Source organism: Calonectris borealis, chromosome 1 (genome assembly GCF_964195595.1).
Source record: "Calonectris borealis chromosome 1, bCalBor7.hap1.2, whole genome shotgun sequence".
Taxonomy (NCBI): domain Eukaryota; kingdom Metazoa; phylum Chordata; class Aves; order Procellariiformes; family Procellariidae; genus Calonectris; species Calonectris borealis.
Window position 1 is genome coordinate 15996728 of NC_134312.1, and position 20428 is coordinate 16017155.

The 20428-nt window shown below is 40.9% G+C and overlaps 2 protein-coding genes across 5 annotated transcripts in view; one reads left to right on the forward strand and one right to left on the reverse strand.

Annotated features, from left to right (window-relative positions):
• Nucleotides 1-209: 209 nt before the first annotated feature.
• On the forward strand, nucleotides 210-19577 carry HBP1 (HMG-box transcription factor 1). 4 transcript variants are annotated; one of them, XM_075145536.1, is made up of 11 exons: nucleotides 210-269; nucleotides 5178-5370; nucleotides 6473-6707; nucleotides 7594-7726; nucleotides 8520-8631; nucleotides 8767-8879; nucleotides 9218-9374; nucleotides 9929-10073; nucleotides 12485-12814; nucleotides 16667-16808; nucleotides 18459-19577. In XM_075145536.1, exons 2-11 carry the CDS (start codon nucleotides 5202-5204, stop codon nucleotides 18474-18476), a joined length of 1554 nt encoding a protein of 517 aa, XP_075001637.1. In that variant the 5' UTR covers nucleotides 210-269; nucleotides 5178-5201; the 3' UTR covers nucleotides 18477-19577. The 4 variants fall into 4 exon arrangements, with proteins under 4 accessions (XP_075001637.1, XP_075001626.1, XP_075001646.1 ...); XM_075145525.1 differs by lacking the exon at nucleotides 210-269 and adding an exon at nucleotides 607-803; XM_075145545.1 differs by lacking the exon at nucleotides 210-269 and adding an exon at nucleotides 723-803 and having other exon boundaries at nucleotides 5182-5370.
• The window catches only part of COG5 (component of oligomeric golgi complex 5), a 189735-nt gene continuing 188756 nt past the window's right edge, over nucleotides 19450-20428 (reverse strand). Inside the window, exon 22 of the mRNA XM_075145503.1 lies at nucleotides 19450-20422. Coding sequence (XP_075001604.1) covers nucleotides 20308-20422 — 115 coding nt within the window. The 3' untranslated portion in view covers nucleotides 19450-20307. The remainder of the gene's footprint in view (nucleotides 20423-20428) is intronic.

A 20428-nucleotide genomic window follows, 5' to 3' on the forward strand; every position in this document is an offset into this window, starting at 1 on the left:
GAGCGCTAATTAATGGCGGTACATCACGAAAGGTACCGGCCGCCCCCGGGGATCGTGCCGGGCAGGCACCAACGCGGGGCCCTGTCACCGTTTCCACGCTGATGCCGTGAGTCAGCGCCCCGCCGCGGAGGCCGCCGCCATCTCGGGGCCTGCACCCGCGCCTGCCCGGCCCGGCCCGGCCCGGCGGAGCTGCGGGAGCGAGAAGGGCCCTCCCGCCGCAGGAGACCGGGGAGGCCTCCCCCCCGCTGCCTCCCCCGCGGCAGCACCAGGTCAGGCAGCGCCTCTCCGCGCTCGGTTCCGCTGCGGGGGGGCGGGCCCTGACTGGCGGCCCACCTCGGCGGCGCGGGCCCCGGCGGGCGGCTGCGGGCCGGGGCGGCCAGCGGCGCGGGTACACGTGTCCCTGTGACTCTTGTTTACTGTCAGCCGAGCGCCGCGCGGGGCATCCTGGGGGCTGTCGTCTTATCGCGTCCCAGTTGGCAGGTGGTGGCGGCGGGGAAGACTACAGCTCCCAGAATGCCCCTCCGCGCGCTGGCGGAGGCGTTGGCCAATCGGGGCGCTGTCTGGGGGTGATTGATGTGCAGCGCGGTGCAATCCGCTGCGCAGGAGAGTCAAAACATGTCCGCCCTCTGGGCGGATTCCTGTTAGGCAGGCCAGGTAGCCAATAGGAAGCGGCTGCGGCTTGAGCAGCGTCGTCTTCGACCACTCGGCGACCGAGCACCGCCAGGCTCGGGCGGGACTCCGTTGTGGGGAGGAGGCGGGGTGGGGGGGGAGCCGAGGGGAATTTGGTAATGGCGACGGGTTTGGTAAGTGCAACAAAGTTTGGAGCTGCCGCTTTTGGGGGTCTGCGAGGCCCCGGCGGGGGACGGACAGGGTCCGCGGGCCGGAGGGGAGCGGCGGCGGCCGCGGGCCGAGCCGAGGAGGCCGTTGGGTTGCCAACGTTGCTTGCGGCGGCGGCGGCGGGAGCCCGGACATTGTTTACTGGGCGCCTTCCCTCACCGGCCCGGCGGAGCCGCCACACTCCCGCACTGCTGGGCTAAAGCCTGCGGGGTGCGCGGCGGTGCCGGCCCCCCTTGGGGCCCTTCAGGCGCGGCGCCGGACCGCGAAAGCAAGCGAAATAGAGCGGGTGTCCCCCCCTGGTTTTTTCCCCGGGGACCGCCCGCCTGCCTCGGTCTGTCAGAGCGAGGGCGCTCTGCCCCGCCGCGGGGAGCAGCGGCTGTTTGGGGAAGGTGAGGGGAGAGCTGTGCGCCAGCTGAGCTCGCGCCGGCACGGCTGGCGGCTCCGCCCGGGGCTAACGGCGGGCGGCGGGGTCTGGGGGCGCGCGGGGCGGGGGGGCGGCCCCGCCGCCTCCCCCCGGCCGGGCCGAGCTGTTACGCAGTTCTGAATGAATGGGGCCTTGCGCGCATGCGCGGTGCCGGCAGAAGTTTATAAACAAGGGCAGCGTCCAGGCGGGGATCACATGACGGGGCGGGGGGGGGAGGGCGGGGGAGGCGCGCGCCCGGGCGCGGCCTCGGCCCCGCTGCGGGCCCGGGGCTGCCGCCGGCGCGGGGGGGCGGGGGGGGGAAGCAAGGGAAGAGGCTTTGGCGGGGACGGGGCCCCCCTCCGGGCGCCCGCGTCCGTCGCCCGGGGGGCCACGCGTGATGCGAGCTCACGCGCCTTTAATTCTGCTGTAAATATCTTCCTTATGTAATCAGAGCGGTGTTTGTTCTGCGACGGGCGTGTACGTGGTGCGGGGAGGGCAGCGCTCCCGCCGGGGGGGGACACGTCCGATGGAGTTGGGTAGAAGCTACGGTTCGGCCTGCGTAATGCTAAAAGGCCGTCTGTGCAAAAACAGCATGAATCACGGTCTGTGCTCCGCGGAGGCTGGCCGCTGCGGCGTTTTCCTGGCACGGCTGTGCGAGTCGGGGATGTGGAGCGAGGAGCCTTGATCAAAGCAGCTGTGCCAATAAAAGTCCCTGGTGTAGATCCCGTCTTGCCAGTATGTTGCGTTTTGCTTGGAGCAGCTGTTCTCCATATTAAACTGCCGTGAATCGCTACAGGCATAGACCTTGCCTGAGACTTCGGGGGTAGGTTGGGGGAAGGAAGGCAAATACCAGAAGGAAAACCACGGGAAGCACTTCCACCCAGGCATTCCTGCACAGTGCGTTTGGGTGGATACTGCCCAGTTCCTGCTGAACCCCTTCTCAGCCACAGTCTGTATTTACTTTTGTCCCGAATTTATTTTTGTCCCTCTAAAATAGACATAGTTTAATTAATAAGGTCTTTGTTAATACTGCCATTTGTTTTAGCGTGACAAAATGACTTATTTTAGAGCACAAATTCATAAATAAATTCATTTAGCCTCTAAAGAAAATGGCAGTAATTATAGTCCTGTGAAGCATACTTCTAGAAAACATCTGTTGCAACAAGTTTTGAACATGAAGATGAATTAAAAAAAAAAATCTTTACAAGCTAATTAATGACCATTCCCTTAATGTTCCAAAACATTGAAAGGCTGAGGACAGGAGAAGCACATGATGTCCAAAGCAGGCTTTAATCAAGTAGAACAGAAAAATTGAGAAGTAAAGTTGGGCACGTTTTTTTGTTTTTCTTTTTAATTCATTTGTTACAGGATTTTTTGGCTTTTGTACACGAATGGCTTTGGTTTAGAGAAATTCCTGTGACTTGGAAGAACAATTCATTTCTCAAGTATCTTTCTTGTCAGACTAGTGTGTCGTATCTGTACCTTATCGCTGACCTTCAGTATGTTGAGTTACTAGGGCAGGTACTTTCAAATCTTGGCAGCTGGCAGGAAGGAAGGAGAAGGTAACGTTCCCAAAATAAGTTAGCTCGTTCATTTTGGCAGGAAAATGGGAAAGGAAGAGAGAAAAAGTAGAGGGAAAAACAAGGCAGAAGGTGGGAAAGGAAGGACGTAGACAAGCCAGAAAAACAAGGAGTGGCTTTTCAGAGTTGATTACTTGGAGATAATCATCAAGGTCCTGACCTGTACTATTGAGGTCTGATTTTTCTGTTCAGAAATGACTGAGCTTTCTGCTCTTGTGCTGTTCTGTAATTTTATCGTCCCTCATGGGTGATAGAGGAATAATTTGCATTAAGGATGCTTCTTAGAGGTGAAATGCACATGCCATGGTTCGTTTATTTGATTGTATATTCTCATTTCTCTTACCTTCCCTCTCAACCTCCTTAAAATCAGAATTACACTATTGTGGCTTTTGTAGTAGTGCCATTTGAGTAGAATCAAACATCTTTCTATGTTTGGAATGCAAGCTTATGTAAGTTTTGCATGTATTTGAAAGATTAGGAGATGAGAAGGTTAGAAATTTTCTAGTAAAAAAAATTGCTAATTAGGTCAGGCCTCTTCTGGAGAGGCCCAGTATGTAATTCAAAGGGTTATATCTGAACTATATTATGTACAGGACAAGCTGCAAAACGCATGACACAAATTCATAGAATGAGTAAAAACATGGATTATTGTTAATGTTGGCTGTATACACACAATACCTTTTAACTGTTTATTAAAATAAAACTGTTTTTTCCATAATTGTTATCAGATGGCTTTTTATGCATTACACTAAGGGAACTTTTAGGATGATAGGCTTACTGTTTCACACGAAAATTCTAGACTGTTTTTAGCTATTGTTTATATTTCTCTAATATGGTGCATGATAGCTTACTTAGTGGACATGCGTGTGGTAGACTTCTCAGACTTTCTTTCTTACTAAGCTATCTTTCCTGATCTTTGGTGAGGGACTCACAATTACTTTTTCAATGACACTTCATTAAAGTACAAGATAATCATGTTATGGTAGCTTTAATTCATCATCTGAAAAAAACCAGATAACCAAATTACTAAAGACTGCCTAACCTTGTTTTCCAGCTTTTAGAGGCAGTGGTTGTGTGGAATAATCACACAGTTCTCTGACTGCTGAAGATGATTTAAAATATTTCTTTTGGTATAAATGTGACTACTGGGATTTGGGGAAACGAAACTGCAGTGAAATCTACTAGTAGAGGCTTCCTTTTCTTTCCATTTACAACACAGTTAAGGATGTTAGCAGTCAAATGTGTTTGCGACTATACCTAGAGTTGAGATAGCAAGGGATGTGAAGGGCAGTGAAAAAGGCTTCTGCGGATTCGGCAATGGTGAAAGGGCGACTAGGGAAAATGCAGGTCTGATGCTAAATGGCGTAGGAGACCTCATCTCAAAAGGCTGATGTCAGAAGGCTGAGGACGACATCTTCTTTGCTTTGGTCTTTATTTGCAAGGCCTGTTTCCAGGTTCCTTGAGTCCCTGGGCCTAGCAGCACGTGTCTGACGGCGCGAGTACTTCTTCGACTATGGTAGGGGAAGAGCAAGTTAGGGGCAGGCGGGTTCTGTGAGCCAGCCACGCACAAGTGGGTGAGACCAGATGGGATGCGTCAGGGGGAGCTGGCCAGTGTCGTTGTGAGGATGGTCTCCGAAAGGTGGTGGGTTTGGTGGCAGGAGGGCTCCCAATAACTGGAAGAAAGAAGACGTCACACCTGGCTTCAAGGAGGAGGATGTGGGGAAACTGGTCAGCCTAACCTTAGCCTTCAGGAAGATTATGGAGCAGATCCTCCTGACAGCCATGACCTGGCTCTTACAAGGCAAGAAAGTGACTGGGAATAGCCAGGACAGATTAACCAAAGGCAAATCTTGTCTCGCCTGTCTGATTGCCTTCTGTGATGGGATGCATGGCTCAGGGTACCAAGTGAATGTTGTTTACCTGGGCTTGAGTGGTAGTTGAGGAGATGACCCCAGACTCTGGAGGCAATGGGCACAGGCTGTAGCAAGGGAAGTTCAAACCGTGCATAAGGAACAGCTTCTTTACAGCCAGAGCAGTCACTGGAACAGGTTCCTGAGAAGAGTCAGGGAATCTCCATCCTTCAAGATATTAGAAACTCAAGTGGCCAGGGCCCCAGGCAGCCTCATCTGACTTCAGAGTTGACTCTGCTTTCCACAGGGATTGTACCAGATAATCTTAGAGGGCCCTTTCAAGATAAATTATGCTGTGATTCTCACCAGATTATGGAGGATTTAGGGTTCTGAAGGTAATGAATGGTAATGAATAAATTTAGGATTCTTAGGTAATGAAGTAGCCTGTCAGATGCAATTTAAAACAGTTTATGCGTGTACAAATTTTTAACCTCTGTCTCTTTAAAGTCAGATACTTTGGAGCATCCTAACATGGTGTGGGAAGTGAAGACAAATCAAATGCCTAATGCAGTTCAGAAACTCCTTCTGGTAGTGGACAAGAGAACTTCAGGGATGAATGAGTCACTGGAGTTGCTGAAGTGTAATGAAAACCTGCCCTCTTCTCCTGGATATGCATCCTGTGATGAACACATGGAACTTGGTAAATAACATGATTTTTTCAGAAGAAGACAAATTCTGAAGTTTGTTGTAGTTTTCCTATACTGAAATTACTGGAAGCTGACTGAATGAGATTACTGATTTTTAACTTGGGTAGGGCAGGGAATATGACAGTGAATTGTGACATCTGAAGGTCTTATTTTGCAGTCATTTTTCCCTTTAATCCATTTCCAGTACTGAAACGCTGGCCTGTTGATTTAAATGTGTTATTGAAATTAGAGCTACAAATTTCTGCTCCTGATCTCCAGAGGAGCTTTTTTTTTGGCACAAGGATAACAAACAGAAAGCTCAAGAGCTCCTCCTAAAGGGGAATTATGCTGCTTTAGATCAGCTGCAAATAGAGATTTTGGGCTAGAGGAGCATTTAACTTCAGTTCTTACATACTGGAGAAAAATTAGCATTTACATTAGAAAGTATTGATACAATCAATGAAATATTAACACATTTAATTGAAGTCATGGAGTGATTAAGAATAACGATACTTACACGAGAGCATGTAACACAGACTTCTGTTAACAAGCTGGGCTCTCTTCTGCTATCCTATATAACATGTGAAACATGTAGATTATTGATAGGAATTCACTCCTACTAGGCTGCATACCCAGCTTTCATGACTTCTGAGTTCCCTGGTGGAAACATGGAAAACTTTTACCTTGTACAGCCTCTGATGTTGATAATTTTTCGTGTCGCCCCTGCTAGGATAGATTAATTTAGTTGCCTTTTGTTGAATGTTTTAGTATTTTAGTGAAGCATGTTGCTACTTTCGCGTAATTCTGCAGTACAAGTCAGTGTAAACTAGTCAGTCTGGTAAAAATTTTAAAACCAGAACTACATTTTTATCTAGTTACTTGATGTTTTTTCTTAAATTGCTTGTATGTATGAAGAATAGACTAGAGATGTGATTATTTCTGTGGCCATTTTGTCAGTATTATGAATAGGGTTTGTGAAATGTTGGTAATTATGATACGAGAAAATAAAATTAGTTACTTCGTTGTGGTTCCTTTTTGATTTTTATTTGCAAGATTTGGTGTCAATTAGAATTTATCAATGGGTATAATTATGGTAATTTGTGCATTTGTTCGTAGATGATCTTCCTGAACTACAGGCTGTGCAGACGGATTCTACCCCACCTGCACTTTTTCAGCTTGGTGCCGATGTTTCACATCAGGAATGTTCAAGGCCTTCATGGAACCAACATACCTCAAACAGCAATTCAGAAAGTGCTTATTCTTGTGAGAATGGGGTGAACTGGTTGACAGAATTAGCAAATATAGCCACAAGTCCTCAGAGTCCTTTGATGCAGTGCTCTTTTTATAACAGGTACTGACATTCATTTCAATTTTGAACTCTAAGATTTGTAATATTATGTCTCCAGAAACACTTCTTTCACTCTTCACATCCTCTGACTTTGAGCTGGAGCCCTATTTTTGATCTTTCTATGTAGTAACTTTATTCTTTTGCGGAAGATTGCACAGGACTCACTTCAGAGTCTGTTGCAAAAGCTGCTTAATTGTCAGCCACGAATGAGGTAGGATGGTATAAGGACATTGCCTAACCACAGAAGGCTCAGAAATTATGGCCATTTACTTCATGTGAAGCAGCAGATGGAAAATTAAGATGAATTTCGTATGTTAAAAGTCTTAATACTTACTAGTGCACTGAATTTAGATTTTTTTTTTTTTAAAAAGAGCTAATGTAATGTATTTTTTATTGATACTGTTTCAGATTTGTGATCTGTAAATGCCATAAGGCTGTGAGAAGCAATGTGAGATCTTAGAAATTTCTGGGCTTCACCTTTTATTGTACAGCTTTGGTCTTAGGTTTATAATAAGAAAATTAAAGGTAGTACTGTTAACAGTAATGCAGTTGGGATTTAATCATTAGGACAGAGCAGGTGTCTGCATGTACTCTAAGAATGGGGTATTCACTTCAAGATATTTGTAAAAACTTCGGCATTGTGAGAAGGAGATGCTGATGTGGAGGTAGTACTGTCATTTGGGTGGTGTATAGAAGCCATGCGGGAGTTATGCTAAATACTCCCTTTGCCTGAGCTTGTACCCTTTAATCATGGTGTGTGGGAAGTTTATTTGGTATTCAGCTCATGCAAACAGAAATACATGTTAAATAAAAGCATTTTAGAGTGATGGCAGCTAAGTCTTGTGTTGTCTTAATCTGAGGTATTTTAAAATACATTTTTCTATTGTAGATCATCTCCTGTTCACATAATAGCTACAAGCAAAAGTTTACATTCCTATGCACGTCCTCCACCAGGATCCTCAAAGAATGATCCTAACTTCTCCAGGAATGATTTGGATGAAACACCAGTCAGACATGAAAGGGTGAGTTGTTCTGAAACATTTCTAAAATAAAGATGCATGAGTAATGGATTACGCTTTTTCAAAAGAGAAACTAGTTTAAAAAAATCATCTATTCAGTTCTAATACCCTTTCTATTTAAGCTAGATTTTTTGTTACTTTACTTTTTACCAAATACAGTAGGCTTGTGCTACATCATAAAGTCCACATTTTTGTGAAGAGATCACATTCTAAGAAAGCTCTGCTTGTCTTGTAGTTCCTTCTATAGCAGGCTTTAAAAAATTTTATTAACTTGTTTGCTGTCTTGAAAAGGACATACGGAACCATCTTCTCTTAGACACACAAAAACTGTCAGTCCTGCTTCTCCCTTTCCTGTGTATTAATTTGTGTCTGAAACTTGTCTGTTAAAGGCATTGAGTTTTTTCCAGTGATTTATCTAGAACCGACTTGGCCCTACAGCTTTCCAGTAATTTGACCAGAGAGTAACGTGTGCTTTGAGTGGTTCTGTGGATGACCGAGGAATGATAGCTTGTAAAATGCTTGTACCTAATCGTAAGATAATCCATAGGTGCGAAATGAATCTCAGAGAATGAAACCCAAAAATTTCAGGATGGCCTGTTTCAAGAAAAGGAGATGAAAATACTCCGTTCACATTTACTGCATTCCTTGAATCTTTGTCTTCATGTTACATTCCTATTAGCATTTAAGGCAAAATGATGACTTAGATGCAAATTAGAGAATGTGTCTAAAGACGTATAAGACCAGCCCTAAAATCTTCCATGGTAAAATATCAACACCATTTTGCTTTTTTTAATAGGCGAATAGTGAATCAGAATCTGGCATTTTCTGCATGTCATCACTTTCAGATGATGATGATTTAGGATGGTGCCATTCCTGGCCCTCAACTGTTTGGCATTGTTTTCTAAAAGGTAAAATAACATGTATCATTGAGTAAGTATTTGTTTTGTCTTGTCTTTTTTTCTTTTTTTTTTTTTTTTTTTGTAACAGACTTTTTACATAACACTAATGTTTTTTTCTGTTTTTTTCTTGAAAAAATCTATTAGGCTCTCGTTTGTGCTTTCATAAAGGACGCAATAAAGAGTGGCAGGATGTTGAAGATTTTGCAAGATCTGAAAGCTGTGGAAAAGAGGAAAGTCTCCCAGTGAGTCCCTGCAAGGTAGCTGTTAGTTCTAATAAATGCATTTCAATACCTGTAGCAAATACTCAGTTTCTTATGTTATCGCTGTGCCTTTAATTACTGTCTCCGGAAGACAGGTTTATACTAAGCTTGTCTAGATTTGATCACTGTACTATTTGAGTATCTTGCTATGAAGCAATTGAACTGAATTCATTTAGGTATGTTTTGAATGTTACATCGCCAATTAATTTCTAGTAAGGGCACTTAGAATGTTGGTGTTTTTTAATATAACGTAAGATGATGAATATACACCTTTAGTATACACAGGTATATGCTTTTCTTGGGGGAAAAATTTTGAACTGTATGTATGTTTACAGGGCTATGGTTCCGATGGTTTGAAGTTGATTTCTCATGAAGAAAGCATTTCCTTTGGTGAGTCAGTGCTGAAGCTGACTTTTGATCCTGGCACAGTGGAAGATGGGTTGCTTACAGTAGAATGCAGACTTGATCATCCTTTTTATGTTAAAAATAAAGGTATGCAATACTACGAGTATATTTGTTGTATATTAAAATACTCTTAGGAAGTGGTTGCAGATTTTATCGGCATCCCATGTTGCTCAAGAAATTGATAAAAGTGGTGTTGTAGAATCAATTTACTATCTTTGTAAAGAAATCCAGAATTTGAACAAACAATACTGTAAAGCTATAAAGCTGCAGAAATACTGCATATCTCTTAAGGAAAGATTTGATCAAGTGTATAAATGGAGCTCAGGAAAGCAGAAAAATTGGGGGGAGAAAGAACTACAAATAAGGGAGGCTTTTCTCACTCGTTAAACATAGAACTTCTGATGATAAAAGTTTCCAGGTTTTCATTACCTTTTTTACTAGAATGGGATTTTACTTGAGATAAAAATAAACTATTTGCAGTAAGAATTCCGTGAGTAAGTGTTTCTGATTTTTCTTTTGGGTGAAAGAAACTACATCGGAACATTTTTATAAAATGATATCATTTAGAGATATAGGATTGCTCCAGTTAAGAACTAGAGAGGTTGTCTGGCCGTGTCTAATTTAACTCTTTACCACTTCAGGTTGGTCATCTTTTTATCCAAGCTTGACTGTGGTACAGCATGGCATTCCATGCTGTGAAATGCATCTTGGAGATCTGTGTCTACCTCCTGGACACCCTGATGCCATTAACTTTGATGATTCAGGTGTTTTTGATACATTTAAAAGGTAATTTTTGGATAAAGTGGCCTCAGTGGTTCTTGTATTTAATGAGTAGGCACCTTAAGTCAACAAGAATTTGAAGCATTATGTAGAGCAAAGAGAGAATACTTTTGGTAATACCAGATAAACAAGAGGGAAAAATGAAGACTGAATACTAGGAAAGCTGTGTAATGTGCTCTGCTAAACTGCAAAGTAATACCTTGGAATGAAATAACTTCTCAGCCCCTTTTTATCATAGTTTAAACCAGATTAGAGAAAGCAGTACAAATATATATATTATCTGTATAAATTCTTCAGGTAAAGTGGGTTATGTTTGAAAAACCTAGTATAGTTTTCCCACAACAGTATGTCTGCCGGCTATTAACTTGTGCTTCATATGCAGCTATGTATCTGAATTACCTGAGTATTTTCTTAGTAGTAAATGCATGTGCTGTGGCTTTAGAATACAGTACTTTCATAATTAGTTCTTACTATTTTTGTATATTCTGCTTTTTGTGATTCTTTTCTAATATATCAAACTTACCGAACTTCAAAGTTTGATTAACTTTGGGGTTTGCCTTGCTTCGAGCAAGAAGTTCAACCAGATAACCTTCAGAGGTCCTGTCCAACATAAATTATTCTAAGATGCTAAGAAAATAGTATTACTCGTAAAGATTTTTCCATACTATTTTGAGATTTCTAGGTTTAGTAGAATCCATCTTCTCCTGTGATGTTAGCTCCTTTTTAGCATCTGTTTTTAGTCGAGTTGTTTTTTGTTTTTTTACAATAGAAAAAATGAATTTAAAATGCTGCTTGCAGTTCAAGCCCTAGGAGCTCTTGTATGATTTCAGTCTGGCATGGAGAGTGAGTTCAAGTTGCTTGTCTTCACTCATTTGCTGTCTGGGTTTTTTTCTTCTTACTGACTCCTATTCTTAACTGCATATGTAGCTGTTAGAATCATTATATTTACATCTCACTGAAGAAATTGGACTTGTGGCTCCTTATTCATCCTGCAGCCCAGCTGAATACTGCTGGATGCTTCAAATTCTTTGTCTCTCTTTCTGGGCAGAAGGGAGTAAGTCACTGAGAAAGGAGCGTGCATCAGCAGCTGCGGTTAACAGGACAGAATTAAAAAACAAAATCCTGTTGCTGTGTTATGGGAAGGAGATTAGGAATAGGAAGGGTGCTGGACTGTTTGTAGAACAGAGAGGTCCTTTCTCATTATTTTGTGAACTTGCCTGCAAGGTTGTCAGCATTATCCCTTCTTTGTTGCTTTTTACTTTTCTAAGGGGTTTTGGAGGCAACCCTTCAGGCTGCACCCTTGCTTTTGGTTCCGTCTCACAGAAGGGAGCTGCCTTTGCAGGTGGGGGCTGGACGACCACTTACAGCCTTTCCCTGCTAGTAGTTCCACTTGTGTTCGGAAAAAAGCTCTTTAAAGCCCTTATTTTTGCCGTAAATTATGCAACTATCGCCACATTGAGCAGTGGGTGAGCGGAGCTTTAGAGTTATGTATATTTTCTGTTTATTTTGTGGTGGTAACTTAGTGTTTTAGATTTATGATCAATAGCACCTTTACAAGTGTGTTTTCCCCATATAGCATGCTAAAGACAGTATAGCCTGTGGTTCCCAGGCTGATCTGCACACACATGGAGATGATAACAAATAGTCTGTAGAATTAAACTTCTGTAGTGGTTAGAGGTTAATTGTAGTTGTTGGTCAACAAAAAATTACAACGGTTTTTTGGAGGTCTAAATTTTATGGAAACAACTCATTTAAGCTGTTGAAATACCTTGAAATATCAAGGAATCTCACATTTTTGTCACTAGAGGGCAGACATTTGTCAGTGTTGAATCAAATAGTATGCAACATCGTGGGTCTTTAAACAATTTTTTAATCTCAGTGGAAGGTTTGTTTCTAAAATAATACGTATTTAACTGCCTAGAGAAGTTATTTATACAATACTGTATATAATATAATTTATTTTAATATAGTGGTTTCATATTTGTAATTAATATATTTTTGCAAGTGAACTCAACGCTTATTCTTCTCACATCAGTTGTCCCTTTCAGTACCTATCACTCACTGACCAGATTTGATTTATAGTAAGGACAGAAGCAGAAAGAAAGAAGCTTATTTCAAAAGAGGATGAAATTTGAAGGCAGTGTATAATTAATTGATACAGACCTGGGGAGTAGATAGTACACAGCAGATCTTGCAAAGTTGCAGTCTGCCATCACGTTGAAAAAACTACTAATTTTCATCTGCCAAAGTTTTGGGATGTTTTTTTTCACACTGACATCTGCATGAAGCACAAATCATTATGTCACAGAAAAGAGACCAGAATACTAAAAATGTAGTACAGATGAAGAGTGAATAGCTATTTAGGGGTTTTACATGAAAATTACTTGATCATTTTATGATACGTCTTTTTCTTGTAGTTACGATTTTACACCAATGGATTCCTCTGCAGTTTATGTGCTAAGCAGCATGGCTCGCCAGCGACGCGCTTCTCTATCTTGTGGAGGATCAAACAATCAAGATGCTGAGAGATCAGAATGCAGTAGTAAAAACTGTGCGTCTACTGCATCATCAGATCTTTCCTCCAATTCTTTGTACAGCAAAGCTGGCAAAAGCCACAGCTCAGGGACTGCAAGTACTGTGAGTGCCACTTCTCCAAACAAGTGCAAAAGACCAATGAATGCCTTCATGCTTTTTGCCAAAAAATACAGAGTTGAATATACTCAGATGTATCCAGGGAAAGACAACAGGTAATGGCATAAAATTGTAGTTTTGTTACTACTGGTGAGCTAGCAGAATGTCTGTGTCCCACCTTTAAATTTAAGTGGACTAAATTTTGCATTTGAAATAAAATGTGTTTATATGTTTTAAGAACAAGTTTCGAAAGATGCTGACACAAAGCTTTATTTATGGACAGACTTGAAATATTTACACAACTCAGTAAATCTGACACAAGCCATTTTTGGCAAACTTACCTTCTGAGAAAGCATTTGGGGTAAAGCAACTGACATACGTGTATATGTTCACCGGCAGAGTCACAAATACACAACAATCTTTGTTTACACTGATGAGAAATGTTCATGGGAAGAAAGTACTAGGCTCTCTGCTCGCGTGTTATAATGGAAGAAAGGAATTTCTGGTTCTTCTAATTAAGTTTCGACATAATATTACAAATTGTTCAGTGAAGTTACTATCATTTATTCTCAGTCTGTATATCATACTGAATAATGGAGTACTGATTGTTAGGATATCTGAAAGGTCGTAATCCAAACAGTACATTGCTAAAGGCATTCAGCAACCTGCTGAAACTTGCAGGAAGAGTCATTTGACCATGTGTTTGCGGGAGGGTTCTTTGTCGGTTTGTACTTCTCTTTTTATCTATATGCACATTCATGTCTAAACATTTTTTTATAAAGATGTCCATTATACATGTTTTAAATAATATTTTGTGCTAATTGTGCATATGTAAATATAAACTAAAACACATGAACATACAGTGATCTTATAATCTGATTTTTTATGTATATAACATTATGAAAACTGTTACTCTAAAAATTGCATTGAAACATAAAAATTCTAGTACTAAATCTGGTAAAAACAGGTGACAGGGCATTGAGAAGGTTTTGGCTATTTTATAATGTTCTAGTAAGGAGGCTGTAACTGGTGTTAAGAAATAAAATCCTACCATACAAATAACCCATCCTTTAATCCCAGCCAGTCTTGTGTGTCCTGGCAATGATGTTCTGCAATGTTTATAGTAATTTCAGTGAAACAGATCTGCTGCCTTCAAATTCATTGCAACTATCAATGAGAAATGGAACAGAATTCCAGCTAGGAAAGTTTATGATGGTTATATATTTAATTTAAAATGCTGATTTCAAATGGATGCACTGAACTGGAGCTGCAGCTGGATGGATGTGAAAATAAGTTGAATATTTCAGTGAGCATGTTTACCTTGAAGGAAGGTGATGACAAAATGACAAGTAAGTGTGAGAGTGCACTGCTCACTGTCCCATTTGGAAGGCAGTGCATTTGGTTGCAGTTTCTTGGCACCCATAAAATATAGTACAGAATAAATCGTAAGAGTTAATGATAATTGATTTTGTAGGCATTCAGCTACTGTTGCTTAAGTGTTGCTGGGGCATTTATTAATTTAGCTGTTCAGAGGCAACTCTCATGTTTTTTAAATGTAAGTATGTGTCATTTTCAGATTACCGGGTAGATCTTACGGTTGGTTACATGTAGTACCCATTTCTGTACACTGGATTTCTTATCTTCGCTACAGTTACTTTATTTTTCTTACGCATGTAAGAAAGGACAGAACTTGAGGTATTCCAAGTTAAATGGTCTGTTCTGTTCTGGGTCAAAGTAGCTCAAGCCATGTCAACAAGACAGCGAGCTGTAAATATTGAAAACACAAGTCAACATTCACATGATACTTAAAAATACTGTGGACTGTTAAGACCGTACTTGAGAAACTGGTGTTCGGGTAGCACTTGTTTCTTTTCTAGATATGCTCATTGTAACCGTAGTTGGACTTGATTGTGCGTTCAGAAATACTTGAATAATGTGAGTAGTGTACGTTCTAAAGATGAAGAAAATCACCTAAACTACTAACAGCATTTACTCATGCCGAACATAATTACTGAGTAAAATTGAGGCATTCAACTACTGTTTGACAATTTCTTTCGAATTAACTGCAGTATAAGGGATTGCATCCTGCACATTAGTCTATTGCTAAAATGGTGTCGGGTACCTTAACCGGCATTTTAAGAGGACAAAGGCAGTGTACAGAGCACTGCAAAGTTCTGATGAGGTGAAGGGCGCCTAAGGCAGCGATGCAGTAAGGTCAGTTTTTTCTTACTTGTTTCTCGTCAGGAGAATTTGGTCTCTGTTATGTCAGGAAATTTCTCTGTACACATCTTTTTTCAGTCTCGGTGGTTCGCTCATAGAACTGTTTCTTTGGAGAAGTGGAGCTTTTGTCTCTGCATTAGATTTTTCAGGCTTTTTGAAACCTACAGATCTGTACTCTTTCAGTGCCTCAGTGCAGTTTTTTCTCTGGAGGTATAAAATATATACATATTTTTTGCATTTGAAATACAAAAATTTCATAGTGCATTTTTAGTTGGAAATGCAGTGGCTTTTTCAGCAAACCTGCTCTCTGTGGGCCACCGAGTTCTTTCCGGGGGATATGAGTCACCCAGTACAAACTGGTGACCAAAACCAGACAGATTTCTGGTGCTGTTGATTTGCCTCTGGACACTGCCAAAACATGAAAAATCTGCTAACTAAACTGGAGTATGTTTACTTCTGCTGACAGACCAAAGCTACTGGTTCTTAATTTGGATAGAAAACCAGAAATTCCATTGCCAAAGAGACAGGCTGTGCAGAAGGATTTGATGTTGATGGGATCTGGTTGCAACTTGAGGAGTTTGCTTTAAGGAGTCACCAGAGCATGTGACAGCACAGGCGCAACGGCAGCCCCAGTGGAGTTCTTGCCGTGCTCTCTGAGCACTCGGCAGCTCGTGGAAGCCGGAATGGCACTACACGGTCTTGCAGGATTAAAATCCATTTTCTTGGTATGGTGCAGAAAAGCCTTCAGAATTGCTGTATGTGAAATGCTAAGGAAATGGTTGATGACACTCTGCTCTTCTTGATTCTGTTAGAAAGTCTATGAATAGCTTTGCTGCCAGCAAGGAACTTTTTAATATGATAAAGCAAAGTACTTAGTTGTATATACCTTTTTCTTAAAGCTGGTCATGGAACTTTCATCGCTGTGCTTTGAAGGCAAAGCATACCTACTCAGTAGATCAGTAACTGTCATTGATAAAAGAGCTGTTGTTCAGAGATTTTCATTCAGCTAAAGGATGGAGTTAAAGCTCTAATGGAATATCGCTCCGATGTTTGGGAGTGCAGTTAAGCAATATGGCACAATGATATGGGGAAATATTGTGCAAAAGACATGAAGTTTATAGGGAGTAGGAAAGCAATTCATTCAGTTTCTGGAAATGATGATAGCTGTGTTAGAACAAATGGTTCCTTTTGCATAGGAACGGGAACTTAGCAGTATGTTCCACCCAGTATGGATTAAAGGTGGAGGAAGCTGCATACATCTATTAAATAGACATGGGGGTTTGCAGTTAACCAAGTACTTGTTTGGCTGAGGTCATATTCAGATCATTGCCCTAATTATTAGAGAACATATTTTCAGCAAATCTGTCATATGATCTTCTAGTGCGGAAGTGGAGCAAATCAAATGTGAGTTACCATTTGGTGGTGGTTTTTTTAACAAACATCCCTATTTTGCTGGTTTATGCGAGTTGCTGTGTATTCAAATACACAGCCTTTGAAATGTTAGAATGTGCATTGACCCATGCTCAGCTAACACAGAACTCTCAGCTGTTTAACTGTTAAAAGAAGTATGAGCAGATAATCAGAAACACGATTGTTTAAAAAAAAATTTTTTAAAGATACGGTTGATTTCTGCTGTTTCTTCTAAAGAAGATGTTTAACTTTTGTTTTCTTTAAAGTGCTGAGATAAAAAAGAAAAAAATGATTTCTTAACACCCTGTCCTGACCATACTCTAAAACTTATCTTGCAGAGCCATAAGTGTGATACTCGGTGACAGGTGGAAGAAAATGAAAAATGAAGAAAGACGAATGTACACACTAGAAGCCAAGGCCTTGGCGGAAGAACAGAAACGTTTGAATCCTGACTGTTGGAAACGAAAACGAACAAATTCTGTATGTTTGTGAAGCAGTTTTCATTATGCAGTGAAATGTGTTCATACGGTAGCTACAGTGGTTTTTGTTCAGGATAAACTCTGCTGCTACTTCTTTCTCTTCTGTCATCTTTAGCCCAAACCTTCATTTTACTCCCCTGTGTTGTGTAACCTGCTTTTGGACAGTTGGCAGGAGACAGATCAGGAGGGGGTCTGTCTCCGAGTATTTTATGAGAGTTACGTGAATTCTGTTGGACTGAAAGTGAGTGTGCTGGTGAAATACAGAGGAAGGGCATGTGACCTTTTGTTTCAAGTAACCGAGTTTATAAGGTTGTGCCTAAATTACATCTGTCTGTTCCCCTCAGAAACACTTAAACTTTCACAAAACCCTTCTCTGTTACGATTCAGTCAGTCTCCTTTTTCTTCAGTAAAAGCTTTTTCTTTGCCATTTTCTATCTATCTTTTTTACTCGTAATTTATATCAGCATATATGAAGTTACTGAGGGAGCAAATTAATTTTTTTCCATTAATCCCTTTCATTTATTACTCTGTTTTAATTGTAAAATAATACAATAGATAACACTTCTTCTGTAGGGAAATGAGTTGTTATCTATCAATTTAAGAGTCTGCAGCAATGTATTAGTAGGTGGATGTGTTGGGTAAGAGAAGGGCTTTCAAGCTAATACATCATATAAAGAGAACATCAAAAAAAGGAGATTCTGCCAACCTGCATGTTCAGCTAGAAGAGCGGGTTCAAGGAAAGATCCACTGAGGTGCACAGAATGCCAGGTCCTTTCATCAGCCATTTTATGCCTGGGTAGGACTATCAAGTGTGGTGTGGACTTCACAGGTTGAAGATTTCATCCTCAAATTAGCCCCTTTCCTTTCATGTGTAAATGAGGCTGCTGTCTCGAGCATATGCAAGTGTTGCCTTAAGACTGAATAAGAAAGGCTCCAACACTAAGTTGCTGCTTATTGCTGTACGTACCTGGTGCCGAGTTTTCAGTCCCTTGTTGCAGGTTTCACCAAATCCCAGCTGCTAGGAACAAGCTATTTTTCTGTTCACTATATTCTATTTTAATCAACAGTGACGGCTTCTGTTAGATTTCCTTGTGGGTTTGGTTAAAATAATACTATTATTTATTTATTCTGCTTTTACACTGCTGCAGTCTTGGGCACTGGATGGTGAGATGAAGTTCACTCGTGCACCTGTGAGCTTCAAGGAACTCAGTGGGGGTGTTTGTGTGTAACTGGGAGGAATGGTGATGGGTGGGCCTTACTAAGAAGGATGGCTTTTTACCCTACCTTGTAGTAGGGTTTTCCTTGTCCTTGGGGTCTTCAGGCCAAGATAACAGCATCTGTAGAACCTGTTACCTCAGTGTTGCAGCAGGAAATTGTTTTATTTCCGTGAACCAAGAATTTTGTTTGCAGCTTGGTTACCTTATCAAGAAATGATGGTGGACTCCAGGCTGTGACAAAGCAGTCTTGGCGGTGTTTGATGATCAGGGGATAGAGTCATCTGTTTCGGCCTTTTGTTGTCTTCTGAATAACTGACCAATGATTACAAGTACTTGTGGCGTTCAAAACAAGTGTTTGCTAGATGTAAGACAGCGATGTCTGCTTCCCCTTTGCTTGGTAACGGCTAACCTGGTTTTCCCTTCTCTCTTCTCAGGGCTCACAACAGCATTAAGCCAGAATTTTCCTGTTAACTCTGTATTTACAAAACGGCTGTCGCTTGGTGGCAAGAAGATGCAAGACCAAGGTCTTACTATTTGTTGTGACTTTGTGTGACCATAGAATACTGGCACCATCAAGTCGGAAATGAGCTAATAGGAGTGCAGATTTGCTTTTTACAATAGAACATTAAGTAAGCTAAAACTATCAACATTTTAAACCAAATTGCCTTATTTTTCTTCCAAACTTCATATATGTATCAGGTAATATAGGCTTGAAAATGGATATCCTGTGGTGCTAAAGTACTTTAGAAAGAGGCGAAGGAGATGTGTATAAATGTTTATTTTTAAAAGAAAATGTACAAAAAGGGGAATTTTAAAATATGTAACAGCTGTTTATATACATTGATTCTTATTGCTGATTAATATGTATTGCACAACCATATTATTAATTACGATTCTGGGACCTGGGATTTTCTGAAATGGCAAAATGTATTACCAGCCTCTAGCTTCCCAGCCTGCCCAGATGCCAACAAGTTACCGGAACATGTGGTAAATGGAGAGCATAGTGTAATGTAGCACAGGAGCTGCTTCTTGGGTTGCCACGTATAGAATTTGTATCCACAAGTGAGATGTTTTCGCACCAGCTGGCAATAGCGAGAGCTGTTACTTCCAGTGGAAACAACGGCCCAGGCCAGGATGAAACGAAAGAATAGCGTTATCTCAAGAAAAATGGTGCTGTTGATATTGTCACCATCATAGTTTTAACTCTGTGTTTTGTCTTTGCCACATATTCTACAATATTTTATTTTGCCATAAGACATCTTTATGGTGGGGGCAAACTTTGCACTTAACTATACGTGCAACACTTGCACTTTACTTTTTTTTCCTCCAACTGTCTAAAAAATTAGAGCAGCTGCGTTAGGATTGCAATTGCTTCTGCTGTGAACTTTTACAATCATGGCTTTTCATGTACTAAACAGCTGTGTGTTTCTTTTTTTTTTTTAAGAATCACAACTGTAAATTTCAGTTTATGACACATGTCTACATGATGTTGCCCCTAAGATTTTTGCACACTATATTCTTGTATATTATTTCAAATAAATTCATTAAAATTTGGTGTTGTGTATTTTGTAAAATGAAGACGACTATTCATTAAGTCAGCCCTGCAAAGATGAGCACGTTCCGCATGGAAGTCTTTACATGAATCCATCCGAAGTATATTTTGATGTTTTCTAGTTAGGAAGCTGCTGAAGAATTTCACGTGCTGAATTCAGGATTGGATAGTTAATGTTCTTTATTACAGTTTAAGCAAAAAGAGAGTTAAATCAATATAAATTATTTCAAAGTGAATAGCAGTGCAATAGAGAATCATTTGTTATTTATAAATATTTTTTCTTGTGTTAGTGATTTTTAGATGGAAACTGATGATGCTAGCATTTCAAAAGTACGATTTTCTGAATAAGGCTAAAATGTATCCAACTTGTTTATACTTCCTTATTTGAGATATTCAGCAATTATACTGTAATATTTGAGTATGTTCTAATTTTATACCTTTCTAAATTCAAAAGGAATGCTAAAGGATGATTCATTTTTATTAGATGTAGATTTACAGCACATAAAATTTGTACGATTTCCTTATAATATTTATGTATAAATAAGTTCCTATAATGCGAACGTAAAGCAAGAAGACGGAAGCTTCATAGGTGAAGTAGGTAAACACATTTCATTGTAAAGCTTATGTATTTGGTAATAATTTACATGAACCGTAAGTACATACGTGGCACCAGAGAACCCATGACTCTGTTGCTGTCAGTTCCCTGTTTTGAGGGAGTTGCCCAAATACGTTCACTGAAGGGTCGACATGGCTTTCTGCAGCAGCTGAACCATGATAGGATAGACTGGTGCGAACTCCTTTCCCTCTCTCGTTCTTACTGATTGAACATAAGCTTCCAGTGCACCGCTAAAA

Excerpts from the sequence above, each read along its gene's own strand:
- HBP1 (XM_075145525.1), top strand. Across the intron at positions 5,371-6,472 it reads TGATGAACACATGGAACTTG|ATGATCTTCCTGAACTACAG; the intron begins GTAAATAACATG and ends ATTTGTTCGTAG. Across the intron at positions 10,074-12,484 it reads GTTTTTGATACATTTAAAAG|TTACGATTTTACACCAATGG; the intron begins GTAATTTTTGGA and ends TTTTTCTTGTAG.